General features: G+C 42.6%; 1 protein-coding gene across 3 annotated transcripts in view; it reads right to left on the bottom strand.

Moving 5' to 3' along the window:
- The window catches only part of XPO4 (exportin 4), a 65265-nt gene that overhangs the window by 7565 nt on the left and 40253 nt on the right, over positions 1 to 17447 (bottom strand). For all 3 annotated transcript variants that reach the window (XM_088668288.1, XM_035115093.3, XM_088668287.1), the window contains exons 10-18: positions 13538 to 13714; positions 11950 to 12092; positions 11695 to 11837; positions 8485 to 8662; positions 6427 to 6586; positions 5026 to 5195; positions 3445 to 3619; positions 1989 to 2282; positions 137 to 317 (exon numbers count right to left, since the gene is read on the bottom strand). In XM_088668288.1, the coding sequence (XP_088524414.1) occupies positions 137 to 317; positions 1989 to 2282; positions 3445 to 3619; positions 5026 to 5195; positions 6427 to 6586; positions 8485 to 8662; positions 11695 to 11837; positions 11950 to 12092; positions 13538 to 13714 (1621 nt within the window). The remainder of the gene's footprint in view (positions 1 to 136; positions 318 to 1988; positions 2283 to 3444; positions 3620 to 5025; positions 5196 to 6426; positions 6587 to 8484; positions 8663 to 11694; positions 11838 to 11949; positions 12093 to 13537; positions 13715 to 17447) is intronic.

Here is a 17447-nt window from a genome sequence, read left to right as displayed (position 1 = left end):
GAATTGTAGTCTCAAAACATCTGGAGGGCCGAGTTTGCCTATGCCTGCTTTAGATACTCAGACGCCAAGAGGTAAAGTGCCTTTTAGGTGGGAAGAGGCCCAATGCTTCCCACCCCCACTCTGAATTATTTCTTACCTGTATCACTGAAATCTATAAATTCTTTTGAAAGTAAATTGGTAAGGAGTTCCATGATGAGAAGAAGATCCTGGTATTGGTCCTCTTCTGCTGTAACATCTATCCGCTGCCTACCTAAATTATTTTTGGAATACACTTGAAGTAGGGTCAGACAAGCTTCGTATAAATTCATGGCTTTAGACTACAAAGAAAAGAAGAAGGGGCTTAGTGGGAAACGTACGTTTGTTTCAGCAAGGACAGCCGCAAGCTTAAGAAACAGTTTCCATTACTGCACTACTTACATTGTTCTAACAGCCTCTGGGATACCATCTTTTTTTATTATCTATTATTATTTATTGCATTCGTCACTTTATAGAAGAAGAAGAAAACAAATTTCCTGCAAGTGCGCATCCAACAATACAATAAGGAAGTCAAATCCTAGCCAATCCCATTCGAAGATGAGCACCACAGGAAAAGTTTGAAATCACACCCAAATATAACCCCAAAACTTAACCACCGAAAGCCTAGATAAAAGAAAACAACTTAGCCTGGTGCCTAAAAACTGACTGATGGCACAAGGTGTGTTTCCCCAGGGAGAGCATTCCACAAACAATTTCTCATTCTTCAAGAGCCATTTTCAAGTTCCTATGGGTTTAACTATCTGCCACTTATTAATAAAGTATTCATAAATACTGTATGCGTTGTCAAGAACCAAATGCCTACTCTTCTACTCATGTAAGGATTTAGCATTATGAGAATGAGTCTAGTTTATGCTCTTTCAACCTCCTCTCTTCCTCTCAAGTTCAGCTGAAACGTCAGAATCTTCTACCATTTTAGATTATCTGCAGTTTAGTGTCTTGCATGAATCCCTAATATAAAAAAAAACCAGCTTCGTAAACTATGGCTTAAAGCGAGCTTGCATCCACTAATCATAGTTAAGGTTAACCAAATTTTGTTTGAGGCTGGACAATATGGCAAACTGCAGCAAGTCACAAATGGATGCAGAAGTAGGGTACTTATTTGTGATGGCCACTCTTCACCCCTGGAGGCACACTCCACTGTTTCTTGAGACTGACAGATGCCAACAACAACACGAAGGAGAGGGAAGCATGTGAGCCTGGGAGGAAGGAAGGCTAGTCTTGTTCTTGTAATGTTAAACTGTGTTAGTGCTAGGTCCAAAACAGCCCATCCCGCAGGATTTTTGATTGACTGAACCATTTCCAGAGCGGTAAATATATTAAGTTTGTCGCAGCAAAAACCACAAACCTAACCCTGGTACCTTGAAGGCATAACAAATTAATTGTGCCACACCCCTTCATGGGCTAGAGACCACTTCATCAAATGCATGAAACCCAGATGCATGACAGATATTGTATGTTTATGTGTTATATGCACACACATGTGCACACAGACTAGCAGTGCAAGAGATAGGGCTGTTCTGCTGCTCTGTAGAGGACAAATGCTCACGAGTTCAAGCCAAACCCATTCCAAATGGGCAATGGAACAGCGTAGAAAAACACCTAAAAATGCGCAACAACTTCTGCGAGTAAGCCAGCAACTTCCCAACTAGCCCATCTGCTAACATCAAATCTGTATGTGAACTCCATCTCAACAGTTTCATTGTCTGTGCTTCCCTGTGGAATTTTTCTGCTGCTGTATGGCCAGCTGTCCAGGAATAGATTTACTGGGAAAAGTATACAAGGCAGTTCTTAAGTTTGAAAGGCAGTGGGCAGGTAGGGCCTGGAATAGCCTGAAACATACACCTCAAGTACTAAGGGAAATTACAAGGGCTGAGCATTGCCCAAGTGTTCCAGTCTTCACAAACTTGCACCCCACACCCACACCCAAATTGTGTATTTGCGTCGTTATTTACCTCTCCAAGATAGCATATTTGTTTATGTGCAACTTCAACAAAAACTTCTATAATGAGGTTAACAGTCTCTGGTGTATTCTTGTACACCTCCATGAGTCCAATGCAATTGGTGAGGAAGTCCATTAGGAAATTAAAGAGAATTGCTACATTGTCTATCTGCGTAGCCTCAGCGATGCCACAAAGTGCCTCTAAGGTGGCAGTGATTTCCTGTTTCACCTCCTCCTCTTGACAAATCTGCTGGAAGTTTTCTTGGTTTATCACATTCAAGAACCGCTGCTGAAGTGGTTGAAGGACCTACGGAGGAAAAGGCAAAACAGAATGCGTTGCAGTTTCATGTTAAAGCAGTAACAACAACCTCAATTGTGGAGGTGGAATCTCTGACTTAGCGAGAGCAGCTCTTATGTTAGAAAGGCAGTACGTCTCTGAATGCCAATGGATGGGAATCACAAGTAAGGAGAGGGCTGCTGTGCTCAGATCCTGCTGGTGTGCTTCCTATAGGCCTCTGGTTGGCCACTGTGAGAACAGGATGCTGGATTAGATGGGCCACTAACCTGTTCCAGCAGGACTTGTCTTGTGTCCTTACGAGAGCCATGCCCTTCCACAGGAGACAATCTGAAGACTAGCCACTGAAAGATTAGTTCCCACTCCAACTTATTTGGAAGCCAGTCTGGCCTCTAGGGAGAATTAGGGGTCTTTTGACTGTAGCTCAGGAATGCCCTTTGTCAGGCTTACAGTGGTACCTTGGTGGTTGAACTTAATCTGTCCTGGGAGTCCGTTCGACTCCCAGAATGGTTTGAAAACCAAGGCATGGCTTCCGATTGGCTGCAGGAGCTTCCTGCACTCAATCAGAAGCTGCGGAAACCGCACCAGACGTTTGGCTTCCAAAAAACATTTGCAAACCAGAACACTCACTTCTGGGTTTGTGGCATTCGGGAGCCAATTTGTTCGACAGCTAAGCCATTCAATAACCAAGGAGACCACTGTATTTCCCATTTTACTGCCGTTCTGCGAATCTGCAAAGACCATTATATCCTACCTTTAGGAGCTAGTGCTCTTCTGTTCCTACTTATTTTTGCTGATGGTTTTGTACTCATTACTGCTCTGCAGTAGAAAAGGCTTCCAGAGCAGCTTACGGAAGATCAATAAAAACAAGGCAGTTCCTGCCCACAAGTTTACAATCTGATTCTTTCACTTACACTATCATACGAACGTTTGTCCCTCACAACTTACTTCTGATAGTTTTTTGTCCCAATGACATCATATAATACTAACACTTGGTTCTATGCGGCTAAGAGGTAATTATTTCTGCAGTTCTAACGTCAACTACATGATACACTAAGATGAATGTTAAAATAAGCTGGCATTTAAAGGTTTGCTTGAATTTTGTCACATGCAAAAGGAGATGGGAAGCCTGTGGTCTTCCAGGTGGTGTTGGGACCAGACCCCCCACTCTTACCTCCGTCCAGTACTGCTGTTTGGTATCTGTGTCCATGTGAGCAAAACCTCCAAGAACTAAGGCTTTCATTAACGTTCGTTGCACAGAGCTAGACAAAAAGTGAAGAGGTGGGTTCCGCCGGGCAAACTGCTTTGCTAAGTTCCACCAGTTCTCACACTGAATCACTAAATTTGCCCTAAGAACAGAAGGAGATTTAGACAATGTAGCTCAAAACCGCACAGCAGTGACACAAATAAAGATTTAAAAGCCCTAAATGAGCAAGGTATATGGAGGACCAGTTTCCATCCATTCTGCGTTTGTAATTTCTAAGCAGGTTTCAATGGTGGCCTCCTCCACGTGCCCCAGCCTTCCTAGATTAGGAGAGTAACCAGAGAGGTATTTCCCACCTGGATTAGGTTGTTACGGAAAGATAAAATACAATAGCTTTATGTCCTTAAAAAAACCACCCCTAAAATTATGGTAAGGATTAAAAAAACACCACAATAATCTAAATCAGCCCTCACCATACTGGTGCCATCCAGATGTTTAGGACTACAACTCCCATTAGGCCCAGCCAAGCTGATATTCATAACATCTGGAGGGCACCAGGTGAATGAAGACTGATCGATGCACTGGGGAGTCTTTAGAAAAATGACAACCATTTCCAGCAGTAGATGTGCAAAAGCGAATGCAGAGCCAGCAGTGAGATTTTTTTTTTGCAGGGGGCACATCTATTTCTGTGGTCATTCTTGTTCCTCTTGTGCTCCCTAATTGAGGTCTAAAAATGCTGATGAAACAAACTGTGGAACTCCCTCAATAGGCCTATTTGCCTGACATCTTCCTAACTACATCTTACACTGTAATCCTACTTATGTCCAGTATGTACAGGATTGCAGCCTTAAGCACAAGGTGATGTCTATCCTGTTTCCTTGGGCTTTTTAACGATATCGAGTTGCATTTTATGATGTTATTTATTATCTATTAATTTGTGAACTCCCTTCGACATATATGCCCCAAGGCCTAAAAAACAACTAAAATAATTGTTAAAGCTGTACCAGAACATAAAAAAACTAACATCTAGGGCACAGATATTTTCATCTAGCTGGGAAAGCTTGTTGAAACGAAAATGTCTTCAACTGTTGTCTTGCTGTTAGGACTCCTTTGGGCTGCTTTATACATACTTGCACGTTCATCACTTGGTAACAGTGCACCCTGAAAGCCCTGAACACACATAAACCTGCGTGCTCTGAACTCACCTTGGATTTTGTTCTCAGAATGAACAGTGTAATTAAACGAGTGGCTGAATATTGCTAGCAAACACTGGTTATCATTAGTACCATCAGTTTTGACGGGACCAAGCCAGAAGAGAGGTCAGTGTAAAGAAAGCTTGACAAATAGCAATTTGCAAGAGTGTGGGATGGGGCATAAACTTTCCCTCCTTATCTACAATGAACCTAACCTTTCTCAGGCACCTTGCAGCTGCTATTTATATAAACGAAAAACATCAGCTGCATTCATGCGACTAGCTAACACCAGAATCTCATCCAAGAATGCTGGGGAAAGGCAAATCTTTTCCTTTCCGCTTGTAACATTTAGGCTTACCTCTCTCTCCTTTCTACCAACGTTACGAGCAACTGCACGGTGTCATTTGCAAGGTCCTGCTCAGAACTCCACACAGCAAGGTTGCTGATCACTTTTTCTAAGAGGTAACCCACAATCCATTGAGCGCCCTCTGTGTCAGCACCAAATGCTGTATTGAATGGCAGACTTATCTAGAGAAAAAAAGGGGGAGAAAGGTAATCCGAACTGTACCTTGATGAGCAGCACAGAAAGCACTCTCCCATGAAAATAGGCTGACAATTTTGAATAGGCTAAGGAAGGGTTGGGTAGCCTGTGCTCCTCCATATTTTGCCCAAATATTATTCCCATAACCACTGGCCATGCTAGCTGGACCCGATAAGAGTCCAACAACATCTCGAGAACCAGAGATTCCCTTTCCCTGGGCAATGGCAAATCTTTTTGAGATGTGTAAATTATACAGTACTTTGATAAGAAAATTCTCAAGTTCATTCCCTAATGCTGCCATGTTCACACGCCACAGCAGAACGTGTTCCAAACACTTACGTTTTCTGTCTTGCCTAATAATTTATTTAACAAGTTTTCTATATCCCTTGACTGTAAGAAAACCTCTCGGTGGTTTTCAAAAATATAAAACAAAACACTGGATTTCTCTGTAAGAATGGGCTAGCCACAGTTTAAGGATGCTGTAATTATAACTAGAGGCACATGATCTCTGGCGGTGATGTTTTCAAGTTAGAAACAAAGGTCTATGGTCTGATTTGAGCCCTAGTCCACACCTGCAACAGAATGAGGTGGTAAAGGAAACTGCAGCATTTCAGGCCAAAGGTGGGGCACGCCATTTTGGGAATATCCCCCCATATACAAAACTCCCTGTGAGTAAAATGTTAGCACATCAGACAGAAAGATTCTATAAACCTCACTGCTATACAGTCGTATCTTGAATCTCAAACGCCTTGCGACTCAAAGGTTTTGGCTCCCAAACGCCGTAAACCCGGAAGTGTTCTGGTTTGAGAACGTTCTTTGGAAGCCAAACGACTGGCATGGCTTCTAACTGAGTGCAGGTAGCTCCTGGAGCCAATCGGAAGTCGCACCTTGGTTGTCGAACGTTTTTGGAAGTCGACCGGACTTCCGGAATGGATGCCGTTCAAGAACCAAGGTATGACTGTACTAGCTTTCTACTTACAGGCAGGTTTTTTATTTTAGATAGAATTCAATCCCTTGCCTGCTGGTGGTCCTGTCTAATTGGATCACCTCAGAGTTCTAGCACAGTCATGCTGCTGTATTTACTCTATTTAGAAAGAAGTAGTGAGCAGGACTAGTAATGCAAGGTAGAAACTTAGGCCCTCCCTAGCAAATTCATCACCTGATTCACCTGGTACATCTAAATGGAGGGGGGGTGCTTTTAGAGTAAAATAGTTTTACCTGGTCATACAGTTTTTCATCTACTAGGAGATAGGTTTTTGCCCACCGCTTAAGGAACCATACAATGTCTTTTCCCATTTGCGGGCTCAGGAGGTGCGTTAAATCTGCTCTTATTGCTCGAGATTCCACTTCTGACACTCTTAGAATAGAAGACAATAACCTGAGGAAAATTAAAGACACCATGATTCTCCCCCAGTGTTCTCCTCCTGTTCATCTATTTCCTCTCCACACACACAGGCTTGAAATCTTCAAAATGAGGGGTGGGGCAGACTGAGTGACATGATCAGTACTGGGATTTCTTAAGGGCTGGGTGTAATTGTTCCTGTTTGGAAGAGTATGTTCTCAAAGGATTCTCTAGGCTCCTTCATGCTCTAAATGACAGCTATGCTGCCTGCCTTGGAGACTAGTATGTGCTGAAGAGTCATCTACATTTGACCTGGGCCTCAGGTTACTAGAGAAGAATTATTTCCCCAAGACCCTGATAGTGCTGGGAACACTGTCTAAAGTTCTTGGAAGCGTCTGTTGAAAGACATGCCAATTTTAATGTCTCAATTTGGTCCAAAGCCACACAGGGCTGTAATTTTGTAATTACTTCAGTGGTAAAGTATGCAAGCCGGTGAGCTAAGACTAATAATAATAGTTATTGCTCAATGGTACAGCACATATTTTACTGCATAATGTCCCAAGTTCAGCTCCCAACACCCAGAATACAGGTTCTTGTGTAGTAAAACTGGGACAGATTTGTGATCTTAGAAAGCTGCTTCTGCCAGGCAGAAGACAGGGCTGGGCTAATGGTCTAGATGAGTGTAAGGCAACTCTTCAGAACTCTATTTTTGTCCACAAGGTGTCTCTGCAGTGGCAACTGTACTATTTAAAGGGGAAAACTGTGCTCATGGATATGTACTGAACAAACACCTAGGAAGTAACTACAAACCCAAATGTGTGTACCATGTATTATGTGAAGTGGTTCTTAAGTATGCTTATATTATTATTATTATTATTATTTAGGGCTCTGGAAAGCCATTATCAATTTATTCTCAATTTTGTCTTCCAAAATACTGGAACATGGTTAATATTATTTCTGTTGCCACGTCTATACCCATCTTCCCTTACATTTATTGACCAGTGCCGTGATCCCAAGACTTGCAGCGCTTCTAAGAAAATACTCAGCCACTGCAACATCACAATCCTGCAAATCACATTCAGTCTCACGGCACAATATTTCCCCCCCAGCATGTATAAATATTGTCAACTTAAGGGTCAACATGCGCAGCAATTAAAACATTTTATATAGTTTCTTGAAGAACATTAGCTGTCAAAAAGACCACAAGTTTAACATTAATTTGAACTGTAAAAGGGATGCTGTAAATTCAGTAGAATACACTATCACTTCCTCAAGATGAGATTTGGGAAATTGGCACTGCTCTTGTAAAAGAGAGGAAACCCTTCAAGTATTCCCCTTAAAAGTCAATTGAACTCCACATCTAAAATCCGTTTTGGAAGCACACAATCCCTAACAGCCAATAGCTTGCAGTTGGAAAAATCTACCCCTTTCAATGACTTGAATGCATTTTGAAAACCTCATGCTGACTTAGACGGTGTACGTTTGGGCCCCTGCTAGATAGAATTTTTATTAATGTTTTTGCCTTGTTATGATATATATATACTTCATATATATACTGCAGGTGGCATTTCTACACATGCCCACAACTCACTTCATTTTCCATTATAAACTACTTACTTGTCTGTTCAGTCACTTAGCCCCCTACAGTCATAGCTGCTCTTGTGTCCAGTCATAGCTGCTCTTGCAGTGAAAACTGATTTTAAATTGCAATGCAGCACTAATCTCTCCTCAAAGCAGAGCAACCTTTACAGATTTACTTCCTCCCTGATCGTCAACTCTAGGTCACTACGGCAACTTGCCACAAAGCCTATTTAACACTTTTTCACCATTAGTGACATTCACAATGCTCACGTGGATTAAATAATCTATGGTGTTAGCCCTATCTACCTCTGATTTGTTTTCAATATTTGGCATTAAAATACTAAATAAGTTACCTAATAACAGAATCGGTTCTGTTGTACCCTGGAATGGAAGAGGCCTTTTCTCCTGGAGATCCAAGAATTTGAAGCGTTGTATTGATGTCAACCTCAGTTGAATGCTTAATGGAATACTCCATTATTTCTGGAGGTATTAGCGGAGTCTCTCCCTGAGTATCATTAGCTAAGAGGTAGCCTTAAAATTAAAAGCAAACAAACAAAAAAAAGAAAGTAGTGACCTCAGGTTACCTGACCTAAATTAAGTACTGCTTTAAGGGCCATCAGAAGAGATGTTGAGAGCACTGGCATCAACATTTGACTATATTCTATCAGATGCTTAAGCTGTAACTTGCATTTACGTTACCATATTTCAGTTTTCTGCATGTGGGGACACATTCTGAAGAGTACAATGAAATATAATCACTGGGGTGGAAAGCAGCAGGCAATTAAAAAAAAATACTTATCACTGTAAACTACCACAGCAAATGTAAACTAACTTTTTAAGTAAGTGCACAATGCAAATAACCTTCACAAATGCCAATTCGACCCTGTTAAAATCCTTTTAACTCTTATAACAACAACCCTTTTTCACATTCACTGTGCCTGCAGCAAACCTGAAACATTTCAGAAGTTCTACAATATTGGTAGTCCAAAGAAACTGACTTTAATTTCAGAGGGAATACAAAAAGGCTAGGAGTATTTCATTAGGAAGATGTGATAGAAACAACTGTAGCCCTATGGAGGAAGAACCTATATATTATGAGGAATATATAGCATGTGAATCACGCCATTCCACCTGCCCTTGAACCTGATGAATGACTGGAAGTCTACGCCTCCTGCAGCGTTAAACTCCATTTGAATGTGATACCCAGCATGTGGCCGTCTGGCAGATTTGAGGGGGTAGGAAAGTGCCCGATTGTCTGGTGTGGTCCAATCTCAAAACTTGGGAGGCCCTACAATTAAGTCCTTGTTCAACAAACCTTGCTTTGTCATCTGGTGAAAAGTTTTAGCCTTTCAAGGAAGGTAGGTTCGACAAATGGCACATTAGCGAAATTTCGCTGTAGGGAGACATTCCGTTCTACAAATACCCTGATGGGAAGTCATTATCCATTCGTGTGTTACGTACCAATACTGTTTCTCTAAAACAGGACTATTAATTCTACAAGCATCAGCCTGAACTTATCGCTTGGGGGGGGGGGAAGGGAATGGCAATACACTGGAGGTAAATGTGATGTTCAGTGCATGCTTATTAAGGGGAAAGTAGTTTGCACTGTGATGAAGCTCTCGTCTCTGGAAGTTCTTTCCTCTGCTGCCCCTACCTTGGTTAATGGGCGAGGGTCTGGGATTGACATTAAGGGGAGCTGCTAGTGAAAAGTGGGCCAACGAGGCTTATTTGCTGAGGGAGAATGTGTAAAAGATGCTGCTGCTGCAACATAAATTCTGGCTCCTTCAGTAGCAGCGCTTTTGTTTGCCACCTTTGCATTCCCTTCCTCTTTTCAAGCTGGCTCTGGCCTCTGGACCCACTTGCTTTAAGTAACACAAGAAAGCTAAATCTGGGTGGAATGAACCTCCACCTCGGTTGGTGATGGTGGAACATGGGAAGCAGCTATGCTACGGAGTCAGACAACTGGCCCATCTGGGACACGGGTGGTGCTGTGGGTTAAACCACAGAGCCTAGGGCTTGCTGATCAAAAGGTCGGCGGTTCGAATCCCTGCGACGGGGTGAGCTCCCGTTGCTTGGTCCCAGCTCCTGCCAAGCTAGCAGTTCAAAAGCACGTCAAAGTGCAAGTAGACTGGTGACTGGGGGTGGCCGCCAAGACCACATAACACTGGTCTTGAAAGATCTACATTGGCTCCCAGTACGTTTCCGAGCACAGTTCAAAGTGTTGGTGCTGACCTTTAAAGCCCTAAATGGCCTCGGTCCAGCAACGAGGGCCTTCTGGCGGTTCCCTCATTGCGACGAGCCAAGTTGCAGGGAACTAGACAGAGGGCCTTGTCGGTAGTGGCGCCCGCCCTGTGGAACGCCCTCCCATCAGATGTCAAAGAGAAAAACAACTACCAGAAGACATCTAAAGGCAGCCCTGTTTAGGAAGGCTTTTAATGTTTAATAGATCACTGTTTTATTTTTCTGTTGGAAGCCACCCAGAGTGGCTGGGGAAACCCAGCCAGATGGGTGGGGTATAAATAATAAATTATTAATTATTACTATTATTATTAAGTAGATAAATAGGTACCGCTCCGGCAGGAAGGTAAACGCCGTTTCCGTGTGCTGCTCTGTTTCGCCATAAGCGGCTTTGTCATGCTGGCCACATGACCTGGAAGCTGTTTGCTGGCTCCCTCGGCCAGTAAAGTGAGATGAGCGCCACAACCCCAGAGTCAGTCACGACTGGACCTAATGGTCAGGGGTCCCTTTACCTCAGTAATGTCTGCGCTGACTGGCAGCAGCTCCCCAGGATATCAGGCAGGATTCTCTCCCAATTCTACCTGCAGATGCTAGGGATTAAACCTGGGCCTTTCTGCATACAAAACAGATGCAAACTGGCCTTGGCAGTGGCAGCTATCGCCTCCACTAGGGTTATTTTGTTAAGCTTTCTGTGCTTAAGTTTCATTGTCTCCGTGCTAGTGGGACTAAGTAGTGAGGCTTTCTGAACTCCGAAGGTCAGACTCCTTTTAAGATTCCCTGAATGTTTTAGGGTCATCTAAAGAAGCGGGGGGAGAAACTTAAGGTTGAGGGGTTGATAGCCTGTTGAGCTGAGTTTCTACTGGAAAAGCTCAGGCCATTGTGGCTATGCAGCACCATTGGGCAGAGAGAAGAAGAGAAACTGCCACTCCACTTCCTGCTTCCTAGAGTAGCTTCATCCCAATGCAAACTGTTCTCCCTCAGCGACAGACAATTCATGTGTTGTTTAATGGTACTATCCTTTACTCAAACCTCTTCTACAACCTGAGGCACACCAGAGGCACTAAGAAACTTTTGCAAAGGGAGTTATTCATCTTTGATCATTATTTTATTTTATGGCTGGGGGGCGGGCTATGATGAGCTTCTGTCACACTTACAGAAAGCCCAACATGGCCTCTTCCTGCTCCCTTGAGGGCGCATCCTTGTGTGTGAACAGCGTACACACAACTTCCACTGTTGAGCAAAAGCTACCAAAACGTCGGTCAAAGCAGCACCCGCTTCCAACTGTGCAACATCAGTGGCTTCGTGTTCAAAGATTTTCTACTCACCTGTCACTAGGATGAGCCAATGAATGTCCTCGTATAGGTCATCAAGCGCTTTATTGTCAATAGAGGCTGACCCGGCTGAGCCAATTAACTGCTGATGCCTTTGCAACTGGCCGTGAAGCCTCGTCACTCTGTCTTCTAATAAGCTGAGGGAAAGAATTGAGAAAACTTGATCGTAATTGCATTCACCCTGGGGGGAAACCCTGTAAGCACATTTACAAAGGCTTGCCACAGTCCAGAAATGATTGAAGGCCATACCTTATAAGAAGAGGTATACAGTGTTCGGCAGCAATTCTTCCTAACATGCCTACGCTGGCCAGCTGGTCACAGAACTGCTCTCTGTCATCCTCCTGCAGCTCACTTATTTCTTCCTCTTCTCTGGAGGCAACACCATTGGCAGTCTGACATTGAAATGAGGGAAGCAGACGTTGAAAAGGAAGCTCCTTCACTGGTACACGGAAAGATGCAACTCCCTGGCTGCTTGTTAACTGTTATTTTCCCCAACTCACACCACCACCACCACAAAACAAAACACAGATTCAAGAAAGTCTGGCTGATTTCTCCACTTTCTCTCCCCACAGGTAGAGGAACTAGAAACACCATTTAAAATTGCTGAAGACATCACAGTAAGGATGCAAGGCGTGACTTCTTTCTGAGGGCCTCTTTCGGCCCTCATTCATTTATGCAACCCACCAAATAATGCTCTTAAAACTTCAAAGCCTCAGCTGTTTCCTGAAGAGTGCCTCTCTACTTGAAAATCCTAGCTGCTACTTTGATATCGAGCATGCCAGCTGCGGCTTTTAAATGGTTACTCGTGGGATGAGTGCCTCATCATGCAGAAATCTATGAATTATTAACCTGTATAAACAAATTACGCTAAAATTGCCAAATTATAAATTCAATGGCCTCGTTTACTAAACATTTCTTGTACTGGCACTTATAAAGCTTCTAATAGTGCTACAGTGAGCATTAACCATGCTTTGTACAACACGTGCAGAAACACTGAGGCACTTCAATATACTTTAAAAGGGCAACAATGGGCATTCCCTAAAACAAAAGGAATACAGCTTCTGATAGGTACTCGGTCTCAAGCAATCTACATCAAAAACTGGAAACTAAGCAAAAATTATATCCATTTTGTCCTTTAAAGCACCGCAGAAGCTTGCTCTCTCTTCCTGGCTTGATAACACCCTGCACCTTGAATTGTCAAAACATAAAACCTTAATAATTCTGCAGTAGATTATATTTGAGATATGAAAAAAAAAACAACTAGACTCTGACTCTTCATAACTTTAAATGGTAGACTAAGAAAGCTGGAGGAGGCTTAGGTCATACTGACAAGGAAAGGACTGCCCTGTTGTTGTTGCTATTGGTTAGGCTTTTTGCTTCTGACAGGTTTAGACTTGTTTAAATTGGGAATTTTAAAAATCCATTTTTGTTGTAAGATGCCTTGGAAACAGTTACAGTGGTATATAAATTTAGGGCTCAGCTCACATTGCAGCAGCCTTCCCCAATCAGGTGCCCTCTTGATATTTTGGACTATGATCCCGTAAGCGCCAGTCAGCATCAAGGAAAGATCCCTTTTGTTTGTGGAGTTACCATTCTGGATCCAACCCATAGTCAATAGGTAAAATTACTTCTGCTATCTAGTGTGTGGTTTGTCATGGGCAGGAGACCACTGGAGCTAAACAGCAGGAAGAAAAAGCTCAGTCAAGTGCCTTTCCTTTCTTGTAAATATGATTTCAGCCTCCTCTGTTAATTTTAATATTTATTTTATTGTAGGCAAACCAAAGCTTTTTTAATTACTCTGCAATCCCAGACCTTCACTGCCAGCTCAAGAACTTACCAAATTCCTTGTACCATCAGGAGCAGCTAAGTGGCACTGGATGTAAGAATTAAAAACCTGAACAGCATGTTGGGTAAAGAAGCCTTTATGGAAATGTTTGTCATCTTGTACCAAAGTAAGCCAGGATTCCAAGAGCTTGTCATATGCCTCCATGTATACCATGTCGTCTTTGTCAAGCTAAGGAAAAAGAAGGAAAAGACCTGTTAACCCCCCCCCCAAAAAAGTCGTCCAAGCTTTTTCAAGTTACACTACTGTGCCTATTAAGAACACAAGGACAAAGTGTTTTCAATAACACACACACTCGCAGATTATCAACGCATGAACCACTCATACTTATTCCGAAAACAGTTCATAGTTGGCACTTTCAGGAGAAAGATACTTTTTAGTGGATCCAAGCATCCAGAACTGCAGCACAGGCTGGATCCAAACAGCTGGTTGCAAAATCAACTAAGACACACCACCACCAGATGTAGCCCACCTGTGCCACCTCAAATGCCGTTACAGAGGGTCCCTCAAGTCTCAGAGTTGGCTTTTCAGGGATGCGGGGGGGGGGCGGTTTGCAGCACAAAGGAGGCTGCGAAAACCTATTTGGGGAGCAGAACTCAACTTGCAGTTCTTAGCGTCTAACCCATTTCGACTGTAACAAAGTGGGTAGATGTGTTTTGATGAATATAACATCTTTTTGTTAATTTGTTTACCTTTTAAAAAAAACACCAATATATTTTGCCTCTGAAAAACATCTTTAACATTCTGAGAATAAGGAATCATTGAACACAATGTCAGTCAGTCAGTCAGTCTTCCATAGTAATAAGTGCTCTCTCTTGCGGGCTCTCTCTCTCTTTTTGCAAATTATAAGGTCTCAAAACTCAAGGAAGCGTTTTAGCTACCTAACAAAAACTAAAAAACACCCAGCAGCAGCTCAGAGATAAGCTTACCAAAAAGCTGCCTAATAATAATAATAATAATAATAATAATAATAATAATAATAATAATATTCCTCCTTCTGAATTTCTTTAAAGATGATTAGAAAATTCAACCAGCTTCTTCACTGCATGGACAATGGAATTAGAATAGACTCATAGCCCTTTTCACATACTGTATTGGTAAAACTAGATATAATCAACATGCAGTGAGATTGTCCCAGTTCAGTTCTTATGCCAAGTATACTCACTGGGCTGGCCTCACATACATATCATGGAGTCCCAGTGCATTTATGCCTTGCTGAGAAAAGATGTCCTCACAGGTTATTGAGCTTACATACAGGGGATTTCACACCCAAAGGGAACCAGAACACTCTGCATCCAATGCATGGAGTCAACATGTGCAGCAAAACATATTTCTATTATCCAGTTGCTGCTTTAGTCTTTTGGTATATTGTTAAGTTAAAATAATGAATGAACTCATTTTTAGGCTATGCTTCATATCCTTTAAAGTCTTCTCCAGATTAAATCACTGTTGTACTACAATAAAATATGACGACCGAAGCCGCCTATTAAATTGAATACCCCCTCCCCTAAATGAAACTGGAAGGCCTTGTTTCCTTTTCCCAATCTCAAAATTCTTTTTTACACCCAGCTACTCCTTCCCCTTCCTCACAACCACACAGATGAGAAAAGCCCAATGAAAAGAACTTGTTTACTTATGTACCCCACCCCCAACCAAAGCACATAGCGATTTTCGAGAGATGTAACGCTTTTCCTAACTGAATTATTTCAAATGTGCTTTGTGCTAGGTGCTGATCAATGTTATCGACTTCAGTTCATATGGCGCCACAACTTTTGGCTTGTTGCTGATCCTTGCTCTTCTCTGCACATATCAGGAGGGACTTCAGGAGTACCTTGCACAGTGGTACCTCGGAAGTCGAACAGAATACGTCCCGGAAGTCCATTCAACTTCTAAAACATTCGGAAACCAAGGCACGGCTTCCAATCGGCTGTAGGAAGCTCCTGCAGCCAATTGGAAGCTGTGGAAGCCGCGTCGGACGTTCAGGTTCCAAAGAACTTTCGCAAACCGAAACACTCACTTCCGGGTTTGCGGCGTTTGGGAGCCAAAACGTTTGAGTCGCAAGGCGTTTGGGATCTGAAGTACGACTGTATTGCACTTGCTTCTTGGAGCAAACACTCATGGGCAGCTTCTGCCTGCGCCAAACTTCAGCATAGCATAACTGCCCCCCAAATCCCCCTCTAAGAACAAGAGAATGGGAGCTCTCATGTTGGACTGAGCTTTTACACTCCTGGTTCTGTGCAAGAACCCCCCTCCCTACTGTGTGTGGAGAACATTGGGAGGGACACATGAGCATCTGGCCTGCCAAGTGGGTCAGGGATACTTCTTAAGCAAGCAGCTTGGAGGAAGCCTGTACAAGATTACGAAGGAAACCTAACAGCACAACTCACACTTTTTTCAACCCATATGGAGATCTATCATTCCATTCTACATACTGGAATGTTGTAAATACAAAGCAAAAATTAGCTTTGTGAGCCAAAAATACATGTTTTGTTAAGTGAAACCAGAACACATGCAAAAACCAGGCTGTTCTAGTAATCCCACTATTTAAAATATCTTTACAGAATGAGGAAACCGGAGCCACTTGAGCCTAACGCCCTGACAGCCCATAGGCTGGTCTTCCTGAAATTTTGGCCAACCCATGAAAAGGCAAACATCAACAAACAGAGCAGTTCATGGGAAAGTGTCCCTTGTAATTTGTTTCCAGTCAATCAACTGCCTTTAGAAAAGTTCTGAAGGATACAGTATTAGCTTGTTTGATAACAGTGTTGTGTCCCTCCCTGGTCATTTAATTAGACCGCACGTTTAAAGACTCTTTGGGCACAAGGACATGCTGTACCAGTACGAACCTACAAGGTATTAAGAACTGTCAGTGCAGAATCCTCTGCAGGAAATCTAATACCCATCTGGTGTTTGAAATATAGCCATCTGTGCCAAAAGAAAAACCACAATCAAGAAAGCTAAATGCCACGATGACATTGCATCCAAAATTAAGCAAAAGCGAATAAATTATTCCACTAGTTGCATTCAGGATTGTGGTGACAAGATGGCTTCAGAGCCTTCGGGGAGGATGCATTATAAAAACTGGAAGAATGCAAGGGGTGGTTTGTGTAAGGCAGAAGATCCATTCAGCACAAATGAACTGTAATCAGTTTCAATGATCTTCCGTTACTTCTTTCAAGCTAGGACAAAATGCACTAGACTGCAATCAGGAGTGGTAAGGCCTAATTCACTGGACATTACAAGAAAACTTTATTACAAGATGAAAAGGGATTTCATATGAAGCAGAATAAAGGCTATAAAGGGCGAGTTTGCACTGAGTAAGACCCAGAACAGAGTCTTAAGCCAATTTATGAAGAGTTGGTCTGTCAGTCTTCGATATTATTATTAGCCGTCATTCACCCTACAGGCCAAGAGCAGCTAACAGCAATTAAAACACCATGTCAAAAACAGTTTAAAGCAAATTACAATCAAAGTGTGCCCTAAATATATACCTCTCAAATGTCAAAAGCCATGGTAAAGAGATGTTTCTTCAGTATTCACCAAAAGCTGTTCTACAAGTTAGGCACTCCCAGGGAGCATGTCCTCTCCCGAGTCACTACCCCTTGGGTTTCTCACCATATCTCCTCTGCATATCTGTTTTGTTTTGTTTTACTAATACAAACATTATTTTTGCCTGGCAATATGTCTTTCCATAGCTATGAAGCACCACATTCTGCCCTGACAAATTCTGCAGCCCCTGAAGTCAACTCTTCCATGAATGGCAAGGGCTATGCATAATGTGTGCATCTTACTTGATTATAAACTAACTGGAATCAGCTGCGGAAGCGGTGTGTCTTTTCTAGGTTATGCCAAGTGTGAATTTTGCAGTGAAAATAGTAAAATGGTGGGGCAGTTGCAAGAAGAA

Source organism: Zootoca vivipara, chromosome 4 (genome assembly GCF_965207765.1).
Source record: "Zootoca vivipara chromosome 4, rZooViv2.hap1.1, whole genome shotgun sequence".
In the NCBI taxonomy this organism is placed as follows: domain Eukaryota; kingdom Metazoa; phylum Chordata; class Lepidosauria; order Squamata; family Lacertidae; genus Zootoca; species Zootoca vivipara.
This window is presented reverse-complemented; position numbering and strand designations above follow the sequence as displayed.